Source organism: Macaca nemestrina, chromosome 14 (genome assembly GCF_043159975.1).
Source record: "Macaca nemestrina isolate mMacNem1 chromosome 14, mMacNem.hap1, whole genome shotgun sequence".
NCBI lineage: Eukaryota > Metazoa > Chordata > Mammalia > Primates > Cercopithecidae > Macaca > Macaca nemestrina.
Genome location: NC_092138.1, coordinates 29698112 through 29720123, shown reverse-complemented (window position 1 = coordinate 29720123; position 22012 = coordinate 29698112). Strand labels below are relative to the sequence as shown.

At 36.4% G+C, this 22012-nt stretch overlaps 1 protein-coding gene across 6 annotated transcripts in view; it reads left to right on the top strand.

Moving 5' to 3' along the window:
* The first annotated feature begins 1549 nt into the window (after positions 1-1549).
* The window catches only part of ZNG1A (Zn regulated GTPase metalloprotein activator 1A), a 52982-nt gene continuing 32519 nt past the window's right edge, over positions 1550-22012 (top strand). For 3 of the 6 annotated variants that reach the window (XM_011758455.2, XM_011758453.2, XM_011758452.2), the window contains exons 1-6: positions 1550-1882; positions 4913-4999; positions 7639-7735; positions 8856-8947; positions 17280-17339; positions 18867-18904. In XM_011758455.2, the coding sequence (XP_011756757.2) occupies positions 1729-1882; positions 4913-4999; positions 7639-7735; positions 8856-8947; positions 17280-17339; positions 18867-18904 (528 nt within the window). In that variant the 5' untranslated portion in view covers positions 1550-1728. The other 3 variants (XM_011758456.2, XM_024796042.2, XM_071077712.1) reach the window with 3 other exon arrangements.

Sequence of the window (22012 nt, the reverse complement as noted above, 5' to 3'; positions counted from 1 at the left end):
ACTCATTTGCACAAATATAAACCCCCTGTCTTAACTGTGTTCTGCAAAAGGTGTGATAAATACCGCAAAGAAAACTTTCAAGTTATATATCCTTATCAGTAGAACTAATGGAATACACACAGTGTATTTTATGGGGAATTTCAGAGAAGGAAGGAAAAGTCAACCTTTTATTTGGCACCAGGATAGTAGTAAAACATTCTATTTGTGCATCAGATAGATTTTTATGACCTAACCTGGACAAGTAACTCTTGGTGCCTCATGTTTGAAAGAGGGATAACACTTCACAGGGTCATTCTAAGAATTAAATATTGTCAAAACACATGAAAACGTTCTCAATCTTGTTAGTAATCAAGGAAATGCAAATGAAGATCACAATGAAGTCTTCTTTTGTACTCAACTGACTGGTGAAAAATTAAGGCCTGATAATATTGACATACAGACCAATGAGATCTCTTATAATTTGCTGGGAAAATGTATCAATTTGTACAAACATTTTGAAAAATAATTGTGCACTTCCTTGCAAAGTATAACATTTGAATAACCTAGGACCCAGCAATTCAACTCTTACACAGACTCCCAAGAGAAAGTTGCACACACATACATCAGGAAAAATGTTCGTAGCAGCCCTGATCATAAGAGCAAAACCTTGAACAATTGACAGGAAATGAATAAATTGTCCTGTAGCCACACAATAGAATACAAGACAGCAGTGATGCTGAAAGATATAGCAAGCCTCAGGAGTTTATATAGTATATGGATAATTTTATGAAGTTCAAAAACACCCAAAATTAAACAACATATTATCTAAGTACATACGTGATATATGTGATAAAACTAAAAAGAAAAGACGGAATGATTGGCAATCCAAAACCAATTCATGATTGTTGTTACTATCTTACAGGACAGGCTGTGGATTGGAAGCAGGGTTGGTGCACGCAGGTACATGTAACTCACTGGTAATGTTCTTAGGTTAGGGATCAGATCAAAGAAGTTCACTATAAATTTATATTAGAAAGGAGGGCTACTATGGATTAGTAATGAGAGTGTCATTAACCAGCAAATATAATTAATGAACTTAGGTTACCTGAGATCCAAATAAATAATGAGAAAAAAGTAAATAAAAGTGATGCATGAATACCAAAAATTTGGAATTACCTATATAATATGTAATAATAAAAAAAGAAAAAAGTGTCACTGGTTATCCTTCAGGTATAAAAATTACAATTAAAATTGTAATGTTATAATCTTCCATTCTTTCCCCTATGAATTAAAACTTTTTTTTTAAAACGAGACTAAAAGGTCAGGTTGATAAAGTCTACGCCCTGTGGGAACTGGTTAGGTCAGGCTACCCACTCCAGATTTCCAGCAGGCTGGCCTCAGCCCTACCCACAGCCAGTAGCTTATTAAGGCTATAGGCGCCTGTGACACCTTCAGACAGGCGGTCAGTGCGCCCTAAGGACTCTCCGCAGTGTCGCTCAGGTTCACAGAACACGCCCAGTGGCGTGTCCAGCTTCCGTCGGGGAGAGACCACCTCCCTGGGGGGTGCGGCTAAGGGAAGAGGCAGTTCTTGTCCAGAGCCCAGGTAATCGGGGCGGGATCAACTAGCGTCGCGGTGTGATGACGTCACGCCCAGGCCAGGCCTGGAGTGGCATGCTGGGCGTGCGCGGCTGCGGTATGAAGTGTTGGTCCCAGCGGTTCAGCGGAGGTACGGACGTGCTGTAGGCCGGAATGTTACCGACTGTCGGATCTGTGGATGAGGAAGAGGATCCTGCGGAGGAAGATTGTCCTGAATTGGTTCCCATTGAGACGAAGCAAAGCGAGGAGGAGGAAAAGTCTGGCCTCGGCGCCAAGATCCCAGTCACAATTATCACCGGGTATTTAGGTAACTAACCATCCCGGTCACAAAATGCCGTGAACTCTGGTGTCCTGAGATTTTGGGGGCTGCCGGTGCCTCTTCTCCTGAGGCATTGGGGCCTCATGATCAAGAGCAAATGGCTTTGAGGTAGGGGCTGGGTCACTTGCTCCTGGTATGGGTTCCCTCTCATCTTGGGAGTTTAGTGATGCCCGGTCCCCTCTGCGTTAGATTCCCATGTCTCAAGTGAGATCGAAATTAGCCTTTGAAACAAGGCTTTGAAGCTCAGACACGCCCCCCTGATTATCTCTGTGACCTCTTAGCAAGCTATCTTACTTTCCTGACGCTCATCCACCTCACCTGAAAATGGCAAAAATACCTGTCACCTGTGAAATAGGGCCGGAACCACCTACCTATTGCCACTAAAGGACGTCCCGTGTGTAAAATGCCCGACATGTGGGGCTTTCCTCAGTAGATTCCGCTTCCCCACGAGCCAAAGTCCTCCAGCCAGTTAGCGGGAAGTGCTCCTATCTCAAACACCTTTTTATATTTTTTTATTTTTTTGAGGTCTGTTTGTAAACCGCTGCGTAGGAAGTAAGAATAAAATCTCTGTCCTCCAAGACTATTTCTCAAACTAAGAACGTTTATGAGTGTACAGGGATACTCGAAACCACAAGTTTGTGAACCTGGTAGTTTCGTGAAGGGCGGTTTATGCACTTACAGTAGAAATTTCTTACTGGAAAAGTTTGAGAAATATATTTTTAAACCTTACTGTTAAATAAAAGGGCTAGAACAAATATATGACTGTATTAAAAGTTTGAAAAAAGTTAAGAAATGTAAATACAATGGTACTGTTTCAGAGAAATAATATTCCTAGGTGTTGCTAGAGACAGGTACAGACTTGGGCCACCTCATGACCTTTTATGTAAAAATGCGAACTTTTTTTTTTTTTTTTTAACTTTGTAGACTGTAAGTTTATTCCCGTTTTTTGCTCGAAAGTAATTTCATAAAGGAATGGATTTTTGGCATTTCCCCAGTTATTCAGAGGCTGCTCTACTGAGAAGATGAACAAATTTCTTGTCCAAAACTATGTATTTCAAACGTGCCCCTGGGGCCTTTCCCATGTGTTGCTCACCGGTAGATCAGCTGATCATTGGAGAAAATGATCTGAAGCTCAGGAGTGAGGACTAATACCAGCAAACCTGTTGCTGAATCTAGGGATAGTTTCACTCCTATCACTGACCATTTTCCCTTTTTGAAGCACTGTTCCGTTGACTTCTATTACATTTTCCTTCTGATTTTTCCACCTGCTTCTCTGGCTTCTTTTTAAGGCTCCCTCCTCCTTCCCCCTTTGTCCATCTTTAGCTACACATCTGTGTAATTTCTATTTTGATGTCCTACAACTTAAAGCTTAACATGTCTGAAACTTCATCCGTTACCATCCCCCCAAATCCTGCTCCTGTGATCCCAACCATTTGGAATACTCTAAAAGCCTCTTGACTAATCTGGAGTCTTGTTGCCCTTTAATTTATTCCTTGCCTTAATTAGCCTTAATGATCTTTATGTGGGTCCGATTGCGTCACACCTTTCAGTGGCGTCCATATGGGTTAAAGTTCAAATTCCTTAACATGAATTACAAGGACCTGTAGGATCTGGATCTTGCCAACCTTTCCAGCCTGCCAAATTGGCCCTGCACAATGAACTAATGTTACTTCAAAGATGCCAAATATTTTTGCCCCTTGGAATAGGTACTTTTTTACTGTGACTCCTCTGGCTAGATGTCCCTTTTAGGTTCTCCATAGCATTTCGTACATCTCCTATTGAATATGTCATCCTGTGACAGAATTGCCTCCTTATTCACTGAATTCCCCTCCATTCCCCGCTTCCCTTGATATTTCTAAGCTCTGTGAAGGCAGAGGCTGTCTTGTTCACTTTTTCACAAGGCCCAGCATAAATCTGTTACATATTAGAAACCTTGGAATGAATGAACTATGTCTTAAACTGTTTTTCTTCATAATATGGTTAAAAAGCCCTAATAAGTCTTCTCTTAGGACATTTCTTACGTTCACCCTTTCCTTTCAGTTTTCACATCAGTGCCATGTGAAACACTCATGTTCAGGGCCTCTGTCTCAATCTTGGACTGATTTTAAGATTTTTCTCATTGCCCAAAGTCTCTCTCTTCCATTCTATACTTCATACTTTTGTGATGTTGAGCCTCCTAAAGTACTCTAAATGTAAGCCTCCATCTCTTAAAAAGCTTTGAAAGGAATATGACCTCAAAGATATTAATACCCTAGTACTTTGTAAAATCTTCCTAGTTATAGGAAGATCTAGTTGTATACTAGAAAACTTAATATATTTCAGAAGACATGTATATCACCAACATGTAAAAGTTTTTAGCAGCACTGTAATAGTAAAAGACTGGAAATGATGTCTAACAAAAAAAGATAAAGAAATGATATAGTCATACAATTGAACTACAATACTATGCAGTTAGGGTTTTATTTTTTTCCTCTATGAACTTTAGTGTGTATGGTTCACAAGACTCTTCTACTCAAGATTGACATATTAGGTTTCACATGCCACCTGCTGGATAAAGTTGGTATAGCTCTATGAATTTATCTTTACTGAACATTATGTCCGTTGTTGACACTACCTGCCTCTATTTCTTATTTCATAAAAAGTTTTATAGATTGTTTAAAGCATACTATAAGTAGCCATATACTCAGCCTGAATTTGCCTCTGGTTAATGTTGAAATAAAAGGTCATTATAAATAAAAGATCATTGTGTGTAAATTTTAGGAAACGTTAGGCTAGGTTGAAGAAACTTTCAACTTGTAGGAGTATTTGTAAATATTTATAAAATTGTATGTCTACATAAAGTATTTTGCAATAGGTTTCAAAGGGTGCTTTAATCTTATCCTCTAGGATGTTCTATACTGTACTTAAATAATATATGAAAAATAGCATGCAAATTCTCAAAAACATTAGGATTCTTTATATCATTTTCATATCTTTAAAATTATTTTGAATTTTTTATTTACAAAAAATGTTTTGTAGGTGCTGGGAAGACAACACTTCTGAACTATATTTTGACAGAGCAACATAGTAAAAGAGTAGCAGTCATTTTAAATGAATTTGGGGAAGGTAAGTAAAGTTCAATAAATGTCATGTTGCAAGATTTTATGTGACTTTCTTCCTCTGGTGAGTTGATATCCCATGTTTAAAAATGAAAATGCAAGGTATTATACTGATGTGGATAGCTTTGTAAAAATTAGATTAATTTCTGTTAAGATTTATATGGGTTGAAAATACTGAAATTAGTTTTAATAAAATTTTATTTTGTGTAACTTTGGAATTCTTATTAATAGAACTAAACTAGATTTTTACATGAAATAAATGACTCCAGAAGTAAAAATCTAGACGTATGAAAAAACGGTGTTTTTTTATTTTTATTTTTATTTTTGAGATGGAGTCTCTCTGTGTCGCCAGGCTGGAGTGCAGTGGCACAGTCTCAGCTCACTGCCACCTCTGTCTCCTGGGTTCAAGCGATTGTCCTGCCTCAGCCTCCCGAGTAGCTGGGATTACAGGCGTGCGCCACCACACCCAGATAATTTTTGTATTTTTAGTAGAGATGGGGTTTCACCATGTTGTCCAGGATGGTCTTGAGCTCCTGGCGTCATAATCTGCCTGCCTCGGCCTCCCAAAGTGCTGGGATTATAGGCGTGAGCTACCACGCCCAGCCAAAAAATGTTTTTTTTAGGAACTAGAAAGACACTTCTGTATGGACTTTATTGCAACTCATGAAAAATATTTGAAAATGCTTCTAAGTTTACTTTAATGTTTATTATCTGCAATGCAGTTAAAACTCAAGATTTTAAAAATAAGATAAACATATGGTCTTTATGCTCATGTATCTTAAATTATCTGTGAAAATAAGTGTGCTTAGCTTCTCAACTCAAATATTAAACTGTAGTTAAAAAAATAGTGCTAGACACAATACTTCTATTCTTTATAGGAGTTTTTCTTCATAAGTATGAATTGTAATCAAAGCTCACTTCTAGCCAAAAAACAGTATCTATTAAACAATTTCTTTTAAAGCGTACTATTTTTTTCAGTTGTAAAAAGTAAAAAAGCTAGGTTTTATGAACAGGATGGGAAACCTGTTATATTCGATTTCTAGTTTTAATAAACTATAGAGAAAAGTGCTTTTTAGGCAAAAATCCTGAGATTTCTAATAACAGACTGTTTTTTTCCATCATCTTATTAAATAACCTATTGCACACTGATTACATTTATTCTTACTATTTTCTTTATTTTTTCCTGGATCATTTTCGCAATTTTATTTTTCACGGCATTCTTAACACTTTCCTTCATGTTTCATTAATGTTTTGTATGTAGTCTGAATTCTGTAGCAACCCCTTTAGAAGCTCTTTATTAATACCTAGCTGAAATATGATAAAAACTATGGAAGTGTAAAACTACTCAATTTTATGGGGGCTCATTTGCTTACTGGACTTTTAGAACTCTTCACCGTTTGGTATATTTCTTAATTAGAGGAAAAGTAAAACATTTAAAATAATTCTTATAGATAACAAGCATTTCAAATATAGTTTATTCTTTCTTAAGTAAGTATTGCTAGGAAAATATGTGAATTTAACTAAAAGTTTAATTTTTTTTGTTGTTGAGATTGGGGAGTCTCGCTCTGTCACCCAAGCTGTTGCCCAGGCTGGAGTGCAGTGGCACAGTCTTGGCTCACTGCAACCTCCGCCTCCCGGGTTCAAACAGTTCTCCTGTCGCAGCCTCCCCAGTACCTGGGACTACAGGCACCCGCCACCACGTCTGGCTAATTTCTGTATTTTTAGTAGACATGGGGTTTCCCCATGTTGGCTAGGCTGGTCTCGAACTCCTGACCTCAGATGATCTGCCCGCCTCGGCCTCCCAAAGTGCTGGAATTATAGGCGTGAGCCACGGCACCCGGCCTATCAGTTTAATTTTCTTTTTTTTTTTTTTTTTGGAGTCTCGCTCTGTCGCCCAGGCTGGAGTGTAGTGGTGCCAGCGATCTCAGCTCATTGCATGCTCCGCCTCCCGGGTTCACGCCATTCTCCTGCCTCAGCCTCCCAAGTAGCTGAGACTACAGGCACCCCCCACCATGCCCGGCTAATTTTTTGTAATTTTAGTAGAGACGGGGTTTCACCGTGTTATCCAGGATGATCTCCATCTCCTGACCTCGTGATCCGCCTGCCTCGGCCTCCCTATAAGTTTAATTTTTAAATGAGCACATGATACAGTGGCCAAAAACCTTCCTCAAGATGAACTAGGGATTTTTACTCATTGGCAATATTCAGCCATTTGTCTAACAGAAACAATTTAGAAGAGTGAAAAGAAAAAGATAGATAAGGCAATCTCTTAAGAGGTTGAAGGGCATACAAAGTCCAGTATATAAAACATACTAGTTTATTTAGAAAGTTTACCCTGAACAAGAATAAAATGCCTTCAAGATAGCTACTTTATTAAGAAATGGGGGTGGCCAAGTAAGAGGCCTGAGAAGAAAGTAGGTATGTTTATCAGTTTAGGATGTGTCTTTTTAAGGGCTTAAGTCATCTTAAATAAAAGCTAAAATAGTGTACTGTAATTTAGATATCGAGACTGCATGAATAAAATGAAAAAATATGTTATAAAATTCTGTTTCTGCTTTAAGATCTCCATTACTGAGTTATCCTTATCTTTGTTTTTTGTTGGCTAATGAACATAAGGTAAAGAGTGCTGTTTGTTAATTATTCTAGGAAGTGCACTGGAGAAATCCTTAGCTGTCAGCCAAGGTGGAGAGCTCTATGAAGAGTGGCTGGAACTTAGAAACGGTTGCCTCTGCTGTTCAGTGAAGTGAGGAATGTGTTTACTATGTCTATGGTTTACTAGAAATGTTTAGATTATATTTCCAGCTTTAATTTTCTTGAGTAATTTAACTGAATTTACACAGTTTGCTTCATTGTATTTTTTAACATATAGAAAGTTTATAGAAAATAAACTTATTAGGAAGCATTTTCTTAAAGTGTTTCTTGCTGTCTTTTCTATCTGCTCAAATGTTTTGGTCCTTTTATTGAGTTTCTATTGCTTTTGATGTCAGGGCTTATTTAATTAATCTCTAGTGCATGAAAGTCTCCTATGTAAAAAATGATTATTCTGAATTAATACGTCATTGGTCATATTTCCAAGTGTTCAACCTTATAAAAACAAAAAGTAAATGACTGTCAAAAAAGAGAAAAACCTTACATTATGTTCCACTAGTTAAGTTTCCAAGAACAGTGTCTGTTCACTAGTCTACCATAGACCCTATAAGAGTTACCCAACACATAGTAGCACTCAAGTATTTGTTGAATGAATTATAAAAATGATTGCTTGTATTGTTAATTTTGTGTATTCTAGTGAATTAAATCTCTTCGGCATCATTTACCCCCTTAGGTATTTGACTTTGTTTCAAATGTATTGGCAAGGATGAAATTATAACAGACTCTTGAACAACCAAAATGTAATCTATTAAGTATTTTCCTTCACTTTTGATAAAATAAGAAAAAAGGGAAATTAAAACCTTGTATCCTAATGCAAAATAGAATTAAGTGGTATATAATATCCGTGTCCCTTTAGCTATTATATTAAACTACTATAGTTAATAAATTTTATCATTATTTTGAATATTGGTTTTTTAAAATTTCATAAAGCTATAAAAAGATACTGACTTGGTCAGATAAAGTTTCCTCTGCTTTTAATTTTAATAAAGTATTATTATGTATATGATTTCTTTTTACCTATTATATATATGCATCTATTGTTTTCTCACTGGTAAATATGGGACAGACATTTTGTTAGGTTAGTAGTGAGTTAAATTTTCACATTCCTAAGGATACTTTTGTCTCGAGTTGTTGAATATATTTTAAAATGTGTATAATAATCACTTCAAAATATTTAGGTAATCAACTGTAAATTATGTTTTGGTATTCTCCAGGGACAATGGCCTTAGAGCCATTGAGAATTTGATGCAGAAGAAGGGGAAATTTGATTACATACTGTTAGAGACCACTGGATTAGCAGATCCTGGTAAGAAGTGAGATTATTAATAACCAGAATATATAGTTCTGTGATATATTATAAATAGATGTATTAGAGGAATATCTAAAATGAGTATTAAAGCTTTCCTTAGGGTTAAAACTTTTTTTGGTTTAAAAGAGGAAAAGTACTCGGTTGTCATCTTCTCTGGCAGATGAATGAATGCTCAGAGTACTGCTTGGTACTTTTAAGCTGTTAATAGAATTTGAAGTTTTATTGATTGACTTAGGATTATTTGTAAGAACAGAAGTTGTTAAAAATAGGACATGTAGGAAAAGCAGAGACGTTCTACCTCTGAGTACAGTTGTCCCTTGGCATCCATGGGATATTAGTTCCAGGACCTCTGAGGATACCAAAATCTATGAATGTTCAAGTCCCTTGTATAAAATGGTGTAGTATTTGCCTATAACCTATGCACATCCTCCCATATACTTTAAATCATCTGTAGATTACTTATAATACCTAATACAATGTAAGTGCTGTGTAAGTAGTTATTAGACTGCATTGATAAGGGAATCATGACAAGAAACTCTAAACTCTACTCTGGAAAGCTACAGAGTCAACCTGTTTCTAACAATGGGTTTCTGTTACCTTCTTACCAAGCTCCAATTCTTGATAAAATCTGCTTATTTCCCCAAATAACTTTTAGATAAAATCTTTATTTTCAGTTTGCATAACAGTTAGTGCTTGTTCTGTGAATCTCACCCATACCATTATTATTTTTTTTTAATCTGGGTCTCTGGCATTGGGGCAATTTGTGAAACTCCATTAAAGTATTTGGGGGTAATTTACTAACAGGTCATAGTTGTCCAAAAGAAATACTGAAGTATCCTGAGGGTTCAGATGTGATCAGTGGTTATTGTACTTAAAACAATTACATAATAACATCATCCCCATGTTTACAAAGTAGTATTGAATTAGGCTATTTTGGTTCTTATAGTAGGCATGGGTTTTTCATACCTTTCTGATAAATCTGAGTGATGGTAGGACTTGGACTAATATGTTGGTGTTAAATATTATTTGAATCTGGTAAGAAAGAAAAGTATATTGTATGCTTTTTATTAGAAATAGCAAATATCAGTTTATTTCATCATAGCCAGTTTTGCCACTTTATAGACAAAAACTCAATACTTTTGAGAGAGTTTAATTAAACACGATTCAGCTTTTCAGAGGAAGAAAGAAAAACTAAAGGTCACAGAGAAAGCTTTTCTACAAAATGTAGTTATAAAAAATGTTAATGTTTCTTGCTTTTAACTTTCTTTACAATAATGATGTTATTGTTTGGGTAAAGATGGAACATTCATTGTAAAAAAAAATTAAATACCTAAAAAATACAAAGAAGAAAGTTGAAAAGTAATCATCTCACTATTGTGATATACAAATAGGGGCTGGGCATGGTGGCTCATACCTGTAATCCCAGCACTTTGGGAGGCCAAGGCAGGTGGATCCCTTGAGGCCAGGAGTTCAACACCAGCCTAGACAACATGGTGAAATCCAATCTCTACTGAAAATGCAAAAACTAGCCAGGTGGTGTGGCGCAGGCCCTAATCCCAGCTACTCAGGAGGCTAAGGCACGAGAATGCTTGAAAGCTGGGAGGCGGAGGTTGCAGTGAGCCGAGATCACACCACTGCACTCCAGTCCGGGCGACAGAGCAAGACTGTCTATATATGTATATACATATATATATATACACACACACACACATACACACACACACAAGTAGGTAAATTTTATTCCGGGGATCTCTCTATGCCAGTGCTACTTGGTAGTATGTTGAATGGCCGGCAGCCTCAGCCTCAGCTGGGAGCTTGTTAGAAACGCAAATTCTTGGCCGGGCGCAGTGGCTCAAGCCTGTAATCCCAGCACTTTGGGAGGGCGAGACGGGCGGATCACGAGGTCAGGAGATCGAGACCATCCTGGCTAACACGGTGAAACCCCGTCTCTACTAAAAAATACAAAAAACTAGCTGGGTGAGGTGGTGGGCGCCTGTAGTCCCGGCTACTCAGGAGGCTGAGGCAGGAGAATGGCGTGAACCCGGGAGGCGGAGCTTGCAGTGAGCTGAGATCCGGCCACTGCACTCCAGCCTGGGCTACAGAGCGAGACTCCATCTCAAAAAAAAAAGAAAGAAAGAAACACAAATTCTTGACCTCCAACCCAGATCTACTGAATCTGAATCTCTAAGGGAGGGGGTCCAGCAAGCTGTTTTAATAAGCCCTTCAGGTGATTCTTATACTGTACAGCCATACCACAGGAATATTGTGGGCTTAGTTCCACATCACTACAGTAAACTGAATATCACAATAGAGTAACACACATGTTTTTGTTTCCCATTGGATATAAAAGTTATACGTTTTGGCCTGTAGTCCCAGCTACTTGGGAGGATCACTTGAGCTCAGGAGTTTCAGGCTGCAGTGAGTCGTGATTGTACCACTGCACTCCAGCCTGGATGACAGCATGAGACCCCATCTCTTTAAAAAAAAAAAAAAAAAAAAAAAAGCTGTGTTTATACTATACTGTAGTCTGTTAAATGTGTAATAGAATTGTCTAAAAAACATACCTTAATTAAAAATATTTATTGCTAAAAAATGCTAACAATCATCTCAGCTTTCAGCAAGTCATAATCTTTTTGCTGGTAGACGGTCTTGCTACAATTTAGGGTGCTGACCAATCAGGGTAGTGGTTACTGAAGGTTGGGGTGGCTGTGGCAATTTCATAAGATAATAATGCAGTTTGCTGCATTAGTTGACTCTCCCTTTCGTAAAAGATGTCTCTTTAGCACATGATGCTATGTGATAGCATTTTACCCACAGTATAACTTCCTTCAAAATTGGAGTCCGTCCTCTCAAACCCTGCTTTATCAATTAAACTCCTGTCATATTTTAAATCCTTTGTTGTCATTTTGACAGTGTTCATAGCATCTTCACCAGGAGTAGATTCCATCTCAAGAAACCACGTTTTTTTTACCCGTCCCTAAGAAACAACTTCTCATTAGTTAAAATTTTCTTATGAGATTGCAGGAATTGAGTCACATCTTCAGACTCCCCTTCTAATTCTAGTTCTTTTGCTGTTTCCATCACATCTGCAGTTATTTCTTCCACTGAAGTCTGGAATCCCTTAAAATCATCTGTGAGGGCTGGAATCATCTTTCAAACTCCTATTCATGTTGATATTTTGATCTCCCATGAATCACAAATGTTCTTAATGGCATCTAGAATGATGAATCCTTTCCAGAAGGTTTTCAATTTACTTTGCCCAGATCCATCAGAGGAATCACTGTCTATGGCAGCTATAGCCTTATGAAATATATTTCTTAAATAAGACTTGAAAGTCAAAGTTACTCCTCGATCAATGGGCTGCAGAATGGATGTTGTGTTAGCAGGCATGAAAACAACATTAATCTCCTTGTACGTCTCCATCACAGCTCTTGGATGATCAGGTGCGTTGTCAATGAGCAATAATATTTTGAAGGAATCTTTTTTTTTCCTAAGCAGTAGGTCTCAATGGTGGGCTTAAAATAAGCCATGCTGTAAACAGTAAACCATGCTGTAAATAGATGTGCTGTCATCTAGGCTTTATTATAGAAAACAGGCAGAGGAGATTTAGCATAATTCTTAACGGCCCTAGGATTTTCAGGATGGTAAATGACTATTGGCTTCAACTTGAAGTCACCAGCTGCTTTAGCCTCTAACAAGAGGGTCAGCCTGTCCTTTGAATCTTTGAAGCTAGGCATTGACTTCTCTTTAGCTATGAAAGTCCTAAATGGCATCTTCTTCCAAAAGGAGTCCATTTAATCTCCGTTAAAAATCTGTTGCTGGCCAGGTGCGGTGGGTCACGCCTGTAATCTCGGCACTTTGGGAAGCCGAGGTGGGCAGATCACGAGTTCAGGAGTTTGAAACCAGCCTGGCCAACATAGAGAAACCCCAGCTCTACTAAAAATACCAAAAATTAACCTGGCGTGGTGGTGGGCGCCTATAATCCCAGCTAATCGGGAGGCTGAGGCAGGAGAATGGCTTGAACCTAGGAGGCGGAAGTGGCAGTGAGCCGAGATTGAGCCATTGCACTCCAGCCTGGGCGACAGAGTGAGACTCCATCTCAAATCAATCAATCAATCAATCTGTTGCTTACTGTAGCTACTTTCATGAATGATGTTAGCTACATCTTCTAGGTAACTTACTGCAGCTTCTATGTCAGCACTTGCTGCTTTCCCTTGCACTTTTATGTTATGGACATGACTTCTTTCCTTAAATCTTGTGAACCGATCTCTGCTACCTTCCAACTTTTCTTCTCCAGCTTCCTCACCTCTCTCAGCCTTCATAGAACTGAAGAGAGTTAGGGTTGATCTGAATTAGGCTTTGGCTTAAGGAATGTTGTGGCTTGTTTGATCATCTATCCAGACCACTTCATATCAGCAATAAGGCTGTTTTATTATCATTTGTGTGTTTACTAGAGTAGCACTTTTAATTTCCTTCAAGAACTTTTCCTTTGCATTCACAAGTTGGCTAACTGGCTCAAGAGACCTAGCTTTTGGCCTCTCTTGGCTTTCAACATAACTTCCACACTAAGCATGACCATTTCTAGCTCTTGATTTAAAGTGAGAAACAGGTGACTGTTCCTTTCACTTGAACACTTAGGGGCCATTGTAGTGTATTAATTGGCCTAGTTTCATGTTGATCATATTCTTTATGTTGTCATGGTTCTGTCATAATTCTTTAATTCTATGTTTTATTAGTTTTGGTGCTCATTACCAGTACTGTTGCTTCTCCATTTCTGAGTTAGTCCATCTCCTGATTGAATTTCATTGTCAGGCAATCTTTTCAAGTTATAGGTACAGCATTCTTTGGGTTCTTACACACTTCATTGATTGAAAATATTTGTCTTTTGTTTTTATATTATTTGAAGGATTACTTGGCTGGGTATAAAATTTATCAGTCACACTTTTTTCCCCCTCAACTTTGTAAATGTTGTTCCATAATCTCCTAGTGTTTGATTAGCTAGATTTCTTTGTCCAATGTTTTCTCCTTTTTTAAGGAAGAATTTGTGAGTCTCTGAGTTTCAATGCTTGCTGTTTTCTTTAATGCTTAAGAATGTCTGCCTATTGCTTTCATTCCTGAAAAATAACTTGGCAGGAGGTAATTTTGTTTGGGAACACTTTCATTAGAACTTTGTGGTCACTGTTTTATTATTTTGGGACATCTAGTGTTACTGTAGAAAAGTCTGATTTTTCCCCCTCCCTCCTTGAAGGCGCTTGTTTTTTTTTGTTGTTGTTGTTGTTGTTTTAAATCTAAAATGCCTGAGAGTTTTTTCTTTATTTTTGAAATTCAGTAATATAAACAAGATATATCTAAGTGTCACTTATAATCATTTTTTCCTGTTGCCCTTAGTTCTTCTAAGAACATTTTCCTTGTTTATTACCATGAATACTTTTTTTTGGTCAAATTATTGGATCCTCTACTTCATGACACCAGTTTTTTAATACTGAAATTTCTTTTGTTCTCCATATGTATTCTAATTGCTTTGATTTGTCTTTTACCTTTGCATATACTGTGATCATCTGAAGTCTCTCTTTTTGTCAATAATTCTGTTTTCTCCAGTGTCTGTTCTGTTTTTGATATTTTAAATGAATTAATTGGTTAAGTCATTGTGTTATATAGGCTTTAAGTTTCTTTAGCACTACAAACGCATTTTCATCTTATTCTGCTTCTTCTTGCTTTTGAGCTTGTTTTTATAGGGTTGTATTGTTTTTAAGTTCTTTATTATGATGAAGTTGCTGAGAATTTTCTTTAGTTTTTTTTGGGTTATGTATCCTTCCAGAGTGGGTTCTTTGCCCCTTGTGTGCCCTATTCATTTCTTCATTTTTTGTTCTTTCTTGCCTTTTATTCCCTGTATGTGTGTGTTTCTTTTTGTCAGGCTGTAATACATATGCATACATGTTTCTTCTTGATATCAGAGAACTTATATGTGGTGCTGATGGGAAATATTTGTAATACTCCACTCTCCTTACCCAAGTTTATTTTTCTCCTGAACCCTAGTTTGAAAGCTATATATTGTTGGAGTGGAGGGAAAGAGAAGGGAAAAGTGGTGATTGAGAGAGCCAGATGGGGCAATGTGGCTTTTAGGCTCTGCTCTCTTGAAGTACCGAGTATTTCCCTCTTGGGTCTACCCAACTGCTTATGAATAAAATTCCTATGCCTTGTATGGGGACATCATTTGGCCTCAGACCTCTCATTTCTGTTTGCTCTGAGCCCTAGAATTGACCTGACCTTCTCCTTCCCAAAGCATGGAGATGGTTAAAACTTACTCTGGACATTTTTTTGTTGACTTTTCCCTGTATTGCTTATTCATTCCTTGGCTCTACTTTTTGCCATTTTGGAATGTATTTCTGGTAAGTGTTTAGGATTTTGTAAACTATTTCCCTACAACCTCTTATTGGAGGTCGGGGTAGAGTTGGGAATGACCATCAATCACACATAACTTTGTTTCTTATTTTGACTATCAGGCTTCAAAATTTTTGGCAGGCCCTTTTATATTTGGTTGCTGCTAATAAAATGTTGGCCTTTTTGTTTTATTTTTTATTTTTATTTTTTGTTTTATTAGATTTTGAAGAAGGGAGATTCTAAAATCTAGTTCAGGTTTTCTCAACGTCAGCACAAATAACTTTGGGTTGGATAATTATTTGTTGTGAGGAGGTTGCCCTGTGCAGAGTAGGATATTTAACAACATCCCTGGCTTCTACCCGCTAGATGCCAGTAGTATTCCCCTAGTTAAGACAACCAAAAACATCTTCAGACATTGTGAAATATTCCCTGGGGAGAAAAGCACCCTGGTTTGAGAGCCATTGATCAATTTCGTTCATTCATCTTTACTCCTGCTCCTAAATACCTACATCCAAATTTTAAGTAGATCTTTCTTGTATAGTCTGGCAAGTATTATATCAAAGATAAATACCAGTTTTACAATAAAGCATTAATACACTCTTACACTTCAACTTAAGAGGCAAATATTAACAGTAGGATTTATGAACTATTTATTAGAATAAAAATCAATGAATTTTTTAGAATTACAAAATGATTTATGTGTGTTAGATATTTTACTGAGTGAAAAAAATGCTTTTTTAAATGACTTATTGTTTGGAGTAATGATATAGTAGATTTAATTCTTCCCCCTCATTAATTAAAATCGTGTTTTAGTCAAGAAAGTGAACAAAATTCTTATTGGCAATTCAGTTGTTTCCCGTTTCGGAGACTGACACTCTCCAGTTCTCAGTTAAATAATTGTCATGGTAAAGTAATTTCCTTGAAAAGAACGGACATTGATTCAGCCCCTGTTACTCACAAATCCTATTTGAGTCAAATTGGAAAACTATTAAGTTTTTGGGAAAAAAATCAATAGGTATCAGGAAACCATTAGATCTTGTGGCCCTTGCTATATCTTGCATGAGTAATCACTGTAAACAGCTGACAGGTATTTCATTGTTGACACAGAGTGATGCTTGAGGGACCACATCTTGTCAGAGTAGGTGGACAGCTTTAGACATTGGAATGAGTTTGGTTATCCTTGTTTTTCTCCTACACTCATTCTTTTAGACAGCCCTGTCACTAACTGGGCCTATGATGCTTTGAAAAATTACATACTTTCCTTGCTGTCAGTTTTCTTTTTCTTGTGTTATGGCATACTAATCAGGGTATGTGGTTTGGTACTGAACCAGTTTCTGTCAAAAACAAGTTTTAATTTATTATTTAGGAATAGTTTTTCCTCAGACCCAGGTTTTTATACAGTACTAAATAAATAGTGTGAGAAATAATTAGTAATGCCATAGAGTATATAATTTTACTTCTAGTTCTACACAGATTACAAGTAAATTTTTTTTGGACAAGTGATTTTGGAATTATCTATATTTTGTTTTCCTTTTCCTTTAGAGTGATAATTCACTGTTTATGATCTGAATGATTATCATATTAAAGAGATGAGAAAATAAAAATAAGTCTGATGTGCACAAAGCCATACTGCTCAAATTGTTTGATAATATCTGTTATTATTATGGCATCAGTAGAAGAATGATGTTTTGTTTATATGTGGTAAAAGTTAGTCTTTTTTAAAGGAAATAACAAGAGGGATAGAAATGGAATGGGTATAAATAGTAAAAGGTTCTATCGCTATAATTCCCTTTTGCTAGAAATAGTTAAAGTTTCTATCACTATAATTTCCATAAGAAGATATATGTGTTTACCTGTTAATTTCATCAGGGCAAATTAAAACATGGATAGAATCATGTTTCTCAGTGTTAAGAAATATTTTTATTTGATGAATATTATATATTTTCAGGTGCAGTGGCTTCTATGTTTTGGGTTGATGCTGAATTAGGGAGTGATATTTATCTTGATGGTAAGTTAAAAAACAATTTTCTTTTTTCTTGTTTTTTTTTGAGACAGAGTCTTGCTTTGTTTCCCAGACTGGAGTGCAGTGGCATGATCTCAGCTCGCTGCTACCTCTGCCTCCCGGATTCAAGCAATTCTCCTGCCTCAGCCTCCCGAGTAGCTGGCGCGCCATTGTGCCTGGCTAATTTTTGGATTTTTAGTAGAGACGGGGTTTCACCATGTTCGCCTGACTGGTCTTGAACTCCTGACCTCAGGTGATCCGCCAGCCTCGGCCTCCCAAGTGCTGGGATTACAGGCGTGAGCCAACACACCCTGCCTCTTTGTTTTTAAGAAAAATCTTTATGGTTAAGCTTATTGTTGTTCATTCATATTATAACTTTAATTCCTTGCATTGTTGTTCTTTTCACACTTTAGTTTAATGATGAAGTCTTTGTTCATATAGATTAAAAAACCCCAGACAGTGGTGGAACTGGATGTCACTCAACTCCCAATTTGGTGCTTCTGCTAAGGTTTTCTTTTAAAAAAAAAAAAAAAAAAAAAAGGATTTTCTGTATCCTCTGTTGTTTGATTTCTGTACTTACTATAATGTTAGAGTCTTTTATTTTAATCTGCCAGGCAATATGAAGATCATATTTTTGCTCTTATTTTCTCTTGAAGATAAGAATTAAATACTCCTCCCTTACTTTATTTACCTTAACACTTTTGGGCAGTCTACTTTATAAACTTATAAATGATATGCCTTCATTTAAAATAGAAGCTTTCTTAGTTAAGCAACTATGTTTTCTCCCTTTCTCTTTCCCTTTTTCACGTTTTTAAAAACCAGTCTTTTTCTTACTTTTTCAAAACTAAGAACCATTAAGAAATTTAAGAATTATTAAATGGGCCCCATCATTGAGCTCTAATATATATGGCGTGTAACTGGTTGAATTCCTTAGGCATAATTAAACTCATTCTGTTGCTATCAGCATGTATTCAGAGATTGCTAAATGAATCGGTAGTCTGGAAACTTAGGCATATGTTATGTAAAACATTTTTATGAGTTGGATTTGGATTTGGTGAGAGATGTTAGGAATGATATCCTAAGATGTCTCATTATTTAGGCAATAATTTAAATGTTAAGAAAATCTTGATTTTGATTATGTGAAAATAAACTAGAAATAACCTGTCTTAAGTACTTATCACATTTGACCATGTTATGAAATTTGACTTATATTTTGGATTGTAAGCTTTCTCAGTGCCAAGGAAATCTTATTTTCATATTTATTTAATTTAAAATTTTTATGTGTTTGATATCTTCTCTAGTGCCTTAAAATAATTCTAGCCACTCAGTACATATTTGAAATGCATTGACTTATTACTGGAATTTAGTTAAATGGCAGCACTGGCAAGAGAAAAACAGCACATTGTTTTATTGAGTAGCATTTGTGAACTGAAATAGGTTAGTTTTAATTTTCATTCTCAAGTATGGTTGCACAAATATTAATAAACACTGTTTTTAAAAAAAAAGGTGATTAAAATGTTTTTTCCTTTGTAGGTATCATAACTATTGTGGATTCAAAATATGGGTTAAAAGTAAGTTGAAAGATTGCTATGAGTGGCTCATTGTTGAGAGCTAGGAATATGGGGGTTGATTGTTTAATTTTCTTTATGTTTGTATCTGAAATTTTCTTTAACAAAAACCTTCTTCAAAAATATACCCTGAACAATAGGTGAAATTTGTGTTTTAATTACTAGTTCCTGTTAAATATTTCTTGTCTATTACTCTGAGTTTGATTTGGTGATAAAATTTGGAATTATAATTTGTAATAAGCATATGGGGTTAGGATAGAGTTTAGTATATATAACTCTTCACAAGGATTCAACCCCAATATTGATAAGTTTTTCTGTTCCATAGAAGAAACTGAGATTGATAAAGCATCTGAGATCTTATTTTTCTTGTTAAATTGCTATTAAACATACACAGGAAATGAGTTTTTTAAAAATATTGAAGACCTAGGTGATGGGTTAATAGGTGCAGCAAACCACCATGGCACACGTTTACGTATGTAACAAACCTGCATATCCTGAACATGTACCCTGGAACTTAAAATTTAAAAACTACATATTGAAGAAAATTAGGATATATACGTAGGATTAGTAAGAAGACTCTGTCCATTAAAAGGCATCTTGCATCGCTTCTTGGTCTTTTGGCTAAGATCAAGTGTAAAAGACATCCTGCTATGAATGTTTTTGTTAACTTCTAAGGTCCTTAAATGCATTTAAATGAAGTTTAATTTATAAAATGCATTTAGTAAGATCTTTAAAAGTATGTCGTTACATACAGTAAAATGATATTTCTCAACTCCCCGAGTGAAATACCACTTAAGGCAGAAGAGAATGAAATTATCCCACCCACTGACTTGGTCCAATCTGAGCATATGGATAGGGCCCAAAGCAGTAATTTCTTAGAAGTTTAAATTCAGTGTTTAAAAATTTGTGTCTGTTTTGTATCCAACCTCATAATGTATCTGAACGTGTTAATTTTTTTTTTTTTTTTTTTTGGATACAGAGTCTCACTCTGTTGCCCAGGCTGGAGTACAGTGGCACAATCTTGGCTCACTGCAACTTCCACCTGCCAGGTTCAAGCGATTCCCTTGTTTCAGCCTCCTGAGTAACTGGGTTTACAGGTGCATGCCATCACATCCAGCTAATTTTGTATTTTTAGTACAGATGGGATTTTACCGTGTTGACCAGCCTGGTCATGAACTCCTGACCTCAAGTGATCCACCCGCCTCAGCCTCCCAAAGTGCTGGGATTACAGGCGTGAGCCACTGAGCCTGGCCTGAACTTGTTAATGTTTAAGTTTGCTTTCTTTCCCCAAATCTTTGCTGAAATTATGCTTTCAGGGGATATGTCAGGTTTGTCAAATAGTTACCAATACCTCTTCACTGGGCCTTCTCTCCCTCGTTGATAGAGTGCCCTAATTTGAAAAGCTTGGAAGACAACTTTTTTAGAGTTTAAAATCTCAATTTATGAATTTATGAATATAATGTAAGAATCAAAGAATGATCCCAAATACAGTATTACAGTTTCACTCAGAAAAATTCCAATGACTGTTGGAAATCATATTTCTTGCAAAATGCTTATGGAGGTAGCAAAAACCCCCAAATTATTCATTTTGAGTGTTTATTATAGACATGTTTGAATCTATCTCTTCCATAAATTTATTACAAAATATGATATACCTATGTGACAGATAACTGCTAAGACTTTTTTTATAGACTTAGAATGCCATGCTGAAAGTCAAACTGTTTATGTATTTTATGATTATAGGAATAATTTTGTATGTATAGTTGAGTATGGAAAAGAATTAAATAGAATCTATTATCAGCATGATAGAGGCCAAAAAAACAAAGCAACATTCTGAATAATGCAAACACAGTAAACTTTTAACCTCCTGCCACCTTGATAAAACCTCTTAAATTATTAAATCAATATACCTACACAAAACTGACACACTGTCAGGATAATGGAAACTTTAGATTTTCTAAGTCGGATGCCAGATAAATAACTTTGCCTTGATGTAAAGAATTTTCCAACTTGTCCAATTCCTCTGGTTGCAAAGCTTGACCTCAGTAGCTGCTTGTGATTCAGAGAATTCTGAGGCAGTACAAGTAATGACACTTGGATAATGGGCAGCAATTTAAGAATGTCATGCTTCACAGAGCCAGCCCATCACAAGTAAAGCTGAGAAATGGTACCCTGTGGCCGGCCAGCCAAATTGAAACTGAAGTGGTAATTGATATCATGGGGTATCACTCTAATGGGATTGTCACCCATTGATCTGAAATATTCATTTTTTAATCATAGGCAAAGAATTGGACAACTTAAAATGACAGCTCTCTATTCTCAGGACTTGACACCCAGGCTACTGACATTGTTCTTTTCAGTTCTACAACTGTGACAGCATTTAATGCAATAGAAGCAATGAATGAAGTTACCCAGAAAAGGTCAAGTGAGAGGTTTCTTCTTGGTTCCTCTGTTATATTGCACAATCTGTTGAAACAATTCAGTCAGAAAACAGTTGGCTTGGAAAAGGCCAGAACAATAAATAGACTGATATTATGCAATAATTTTTTAAAAACTAAAATAGTGTTAGGTCAGTAACCAATCCATTTGAAAGAAATAGTTCCTTCTGGCTGCTGCGTTTTAAAAATGACACCAGACATCTTTGACACTAGATTTATTTCCACTCTGGTCAACAGTAGTGTTCTTTCATAGCCAGTGAATTTTAAGATAAGTTTTTTCTTTTCTTTCTTTCTCTTTTTTCGGTCCAGCTTCTTTCTTTATTTCTGCAGAAAAGGACACTCTGTAGCCCTTCGTGAAGTTATGTCTACAGTGGTGTTATTTCGGAGAGTTCCTTTGTTTCTCTCCCTAACCCCCCCCCAGCTTTATTGAGGTATAATTGACAAGTAAAAATTATATATATTTAAGGTATACAATGTGTGAATTACATTATAAAACAATCGAACTAGTTAACATATCCATCACTTCACATTGTTTTTTTTGGGGGGAGGGGGTGGTAAGAACAATTAAGATCTATCTCTTAGCAGATTTCAAGTATACAATAGAATTAACTACTGTCATCATGCTGTAATTAGCTCTCCATGACTTATGCATCCTGCATAACAAACTTAGTAC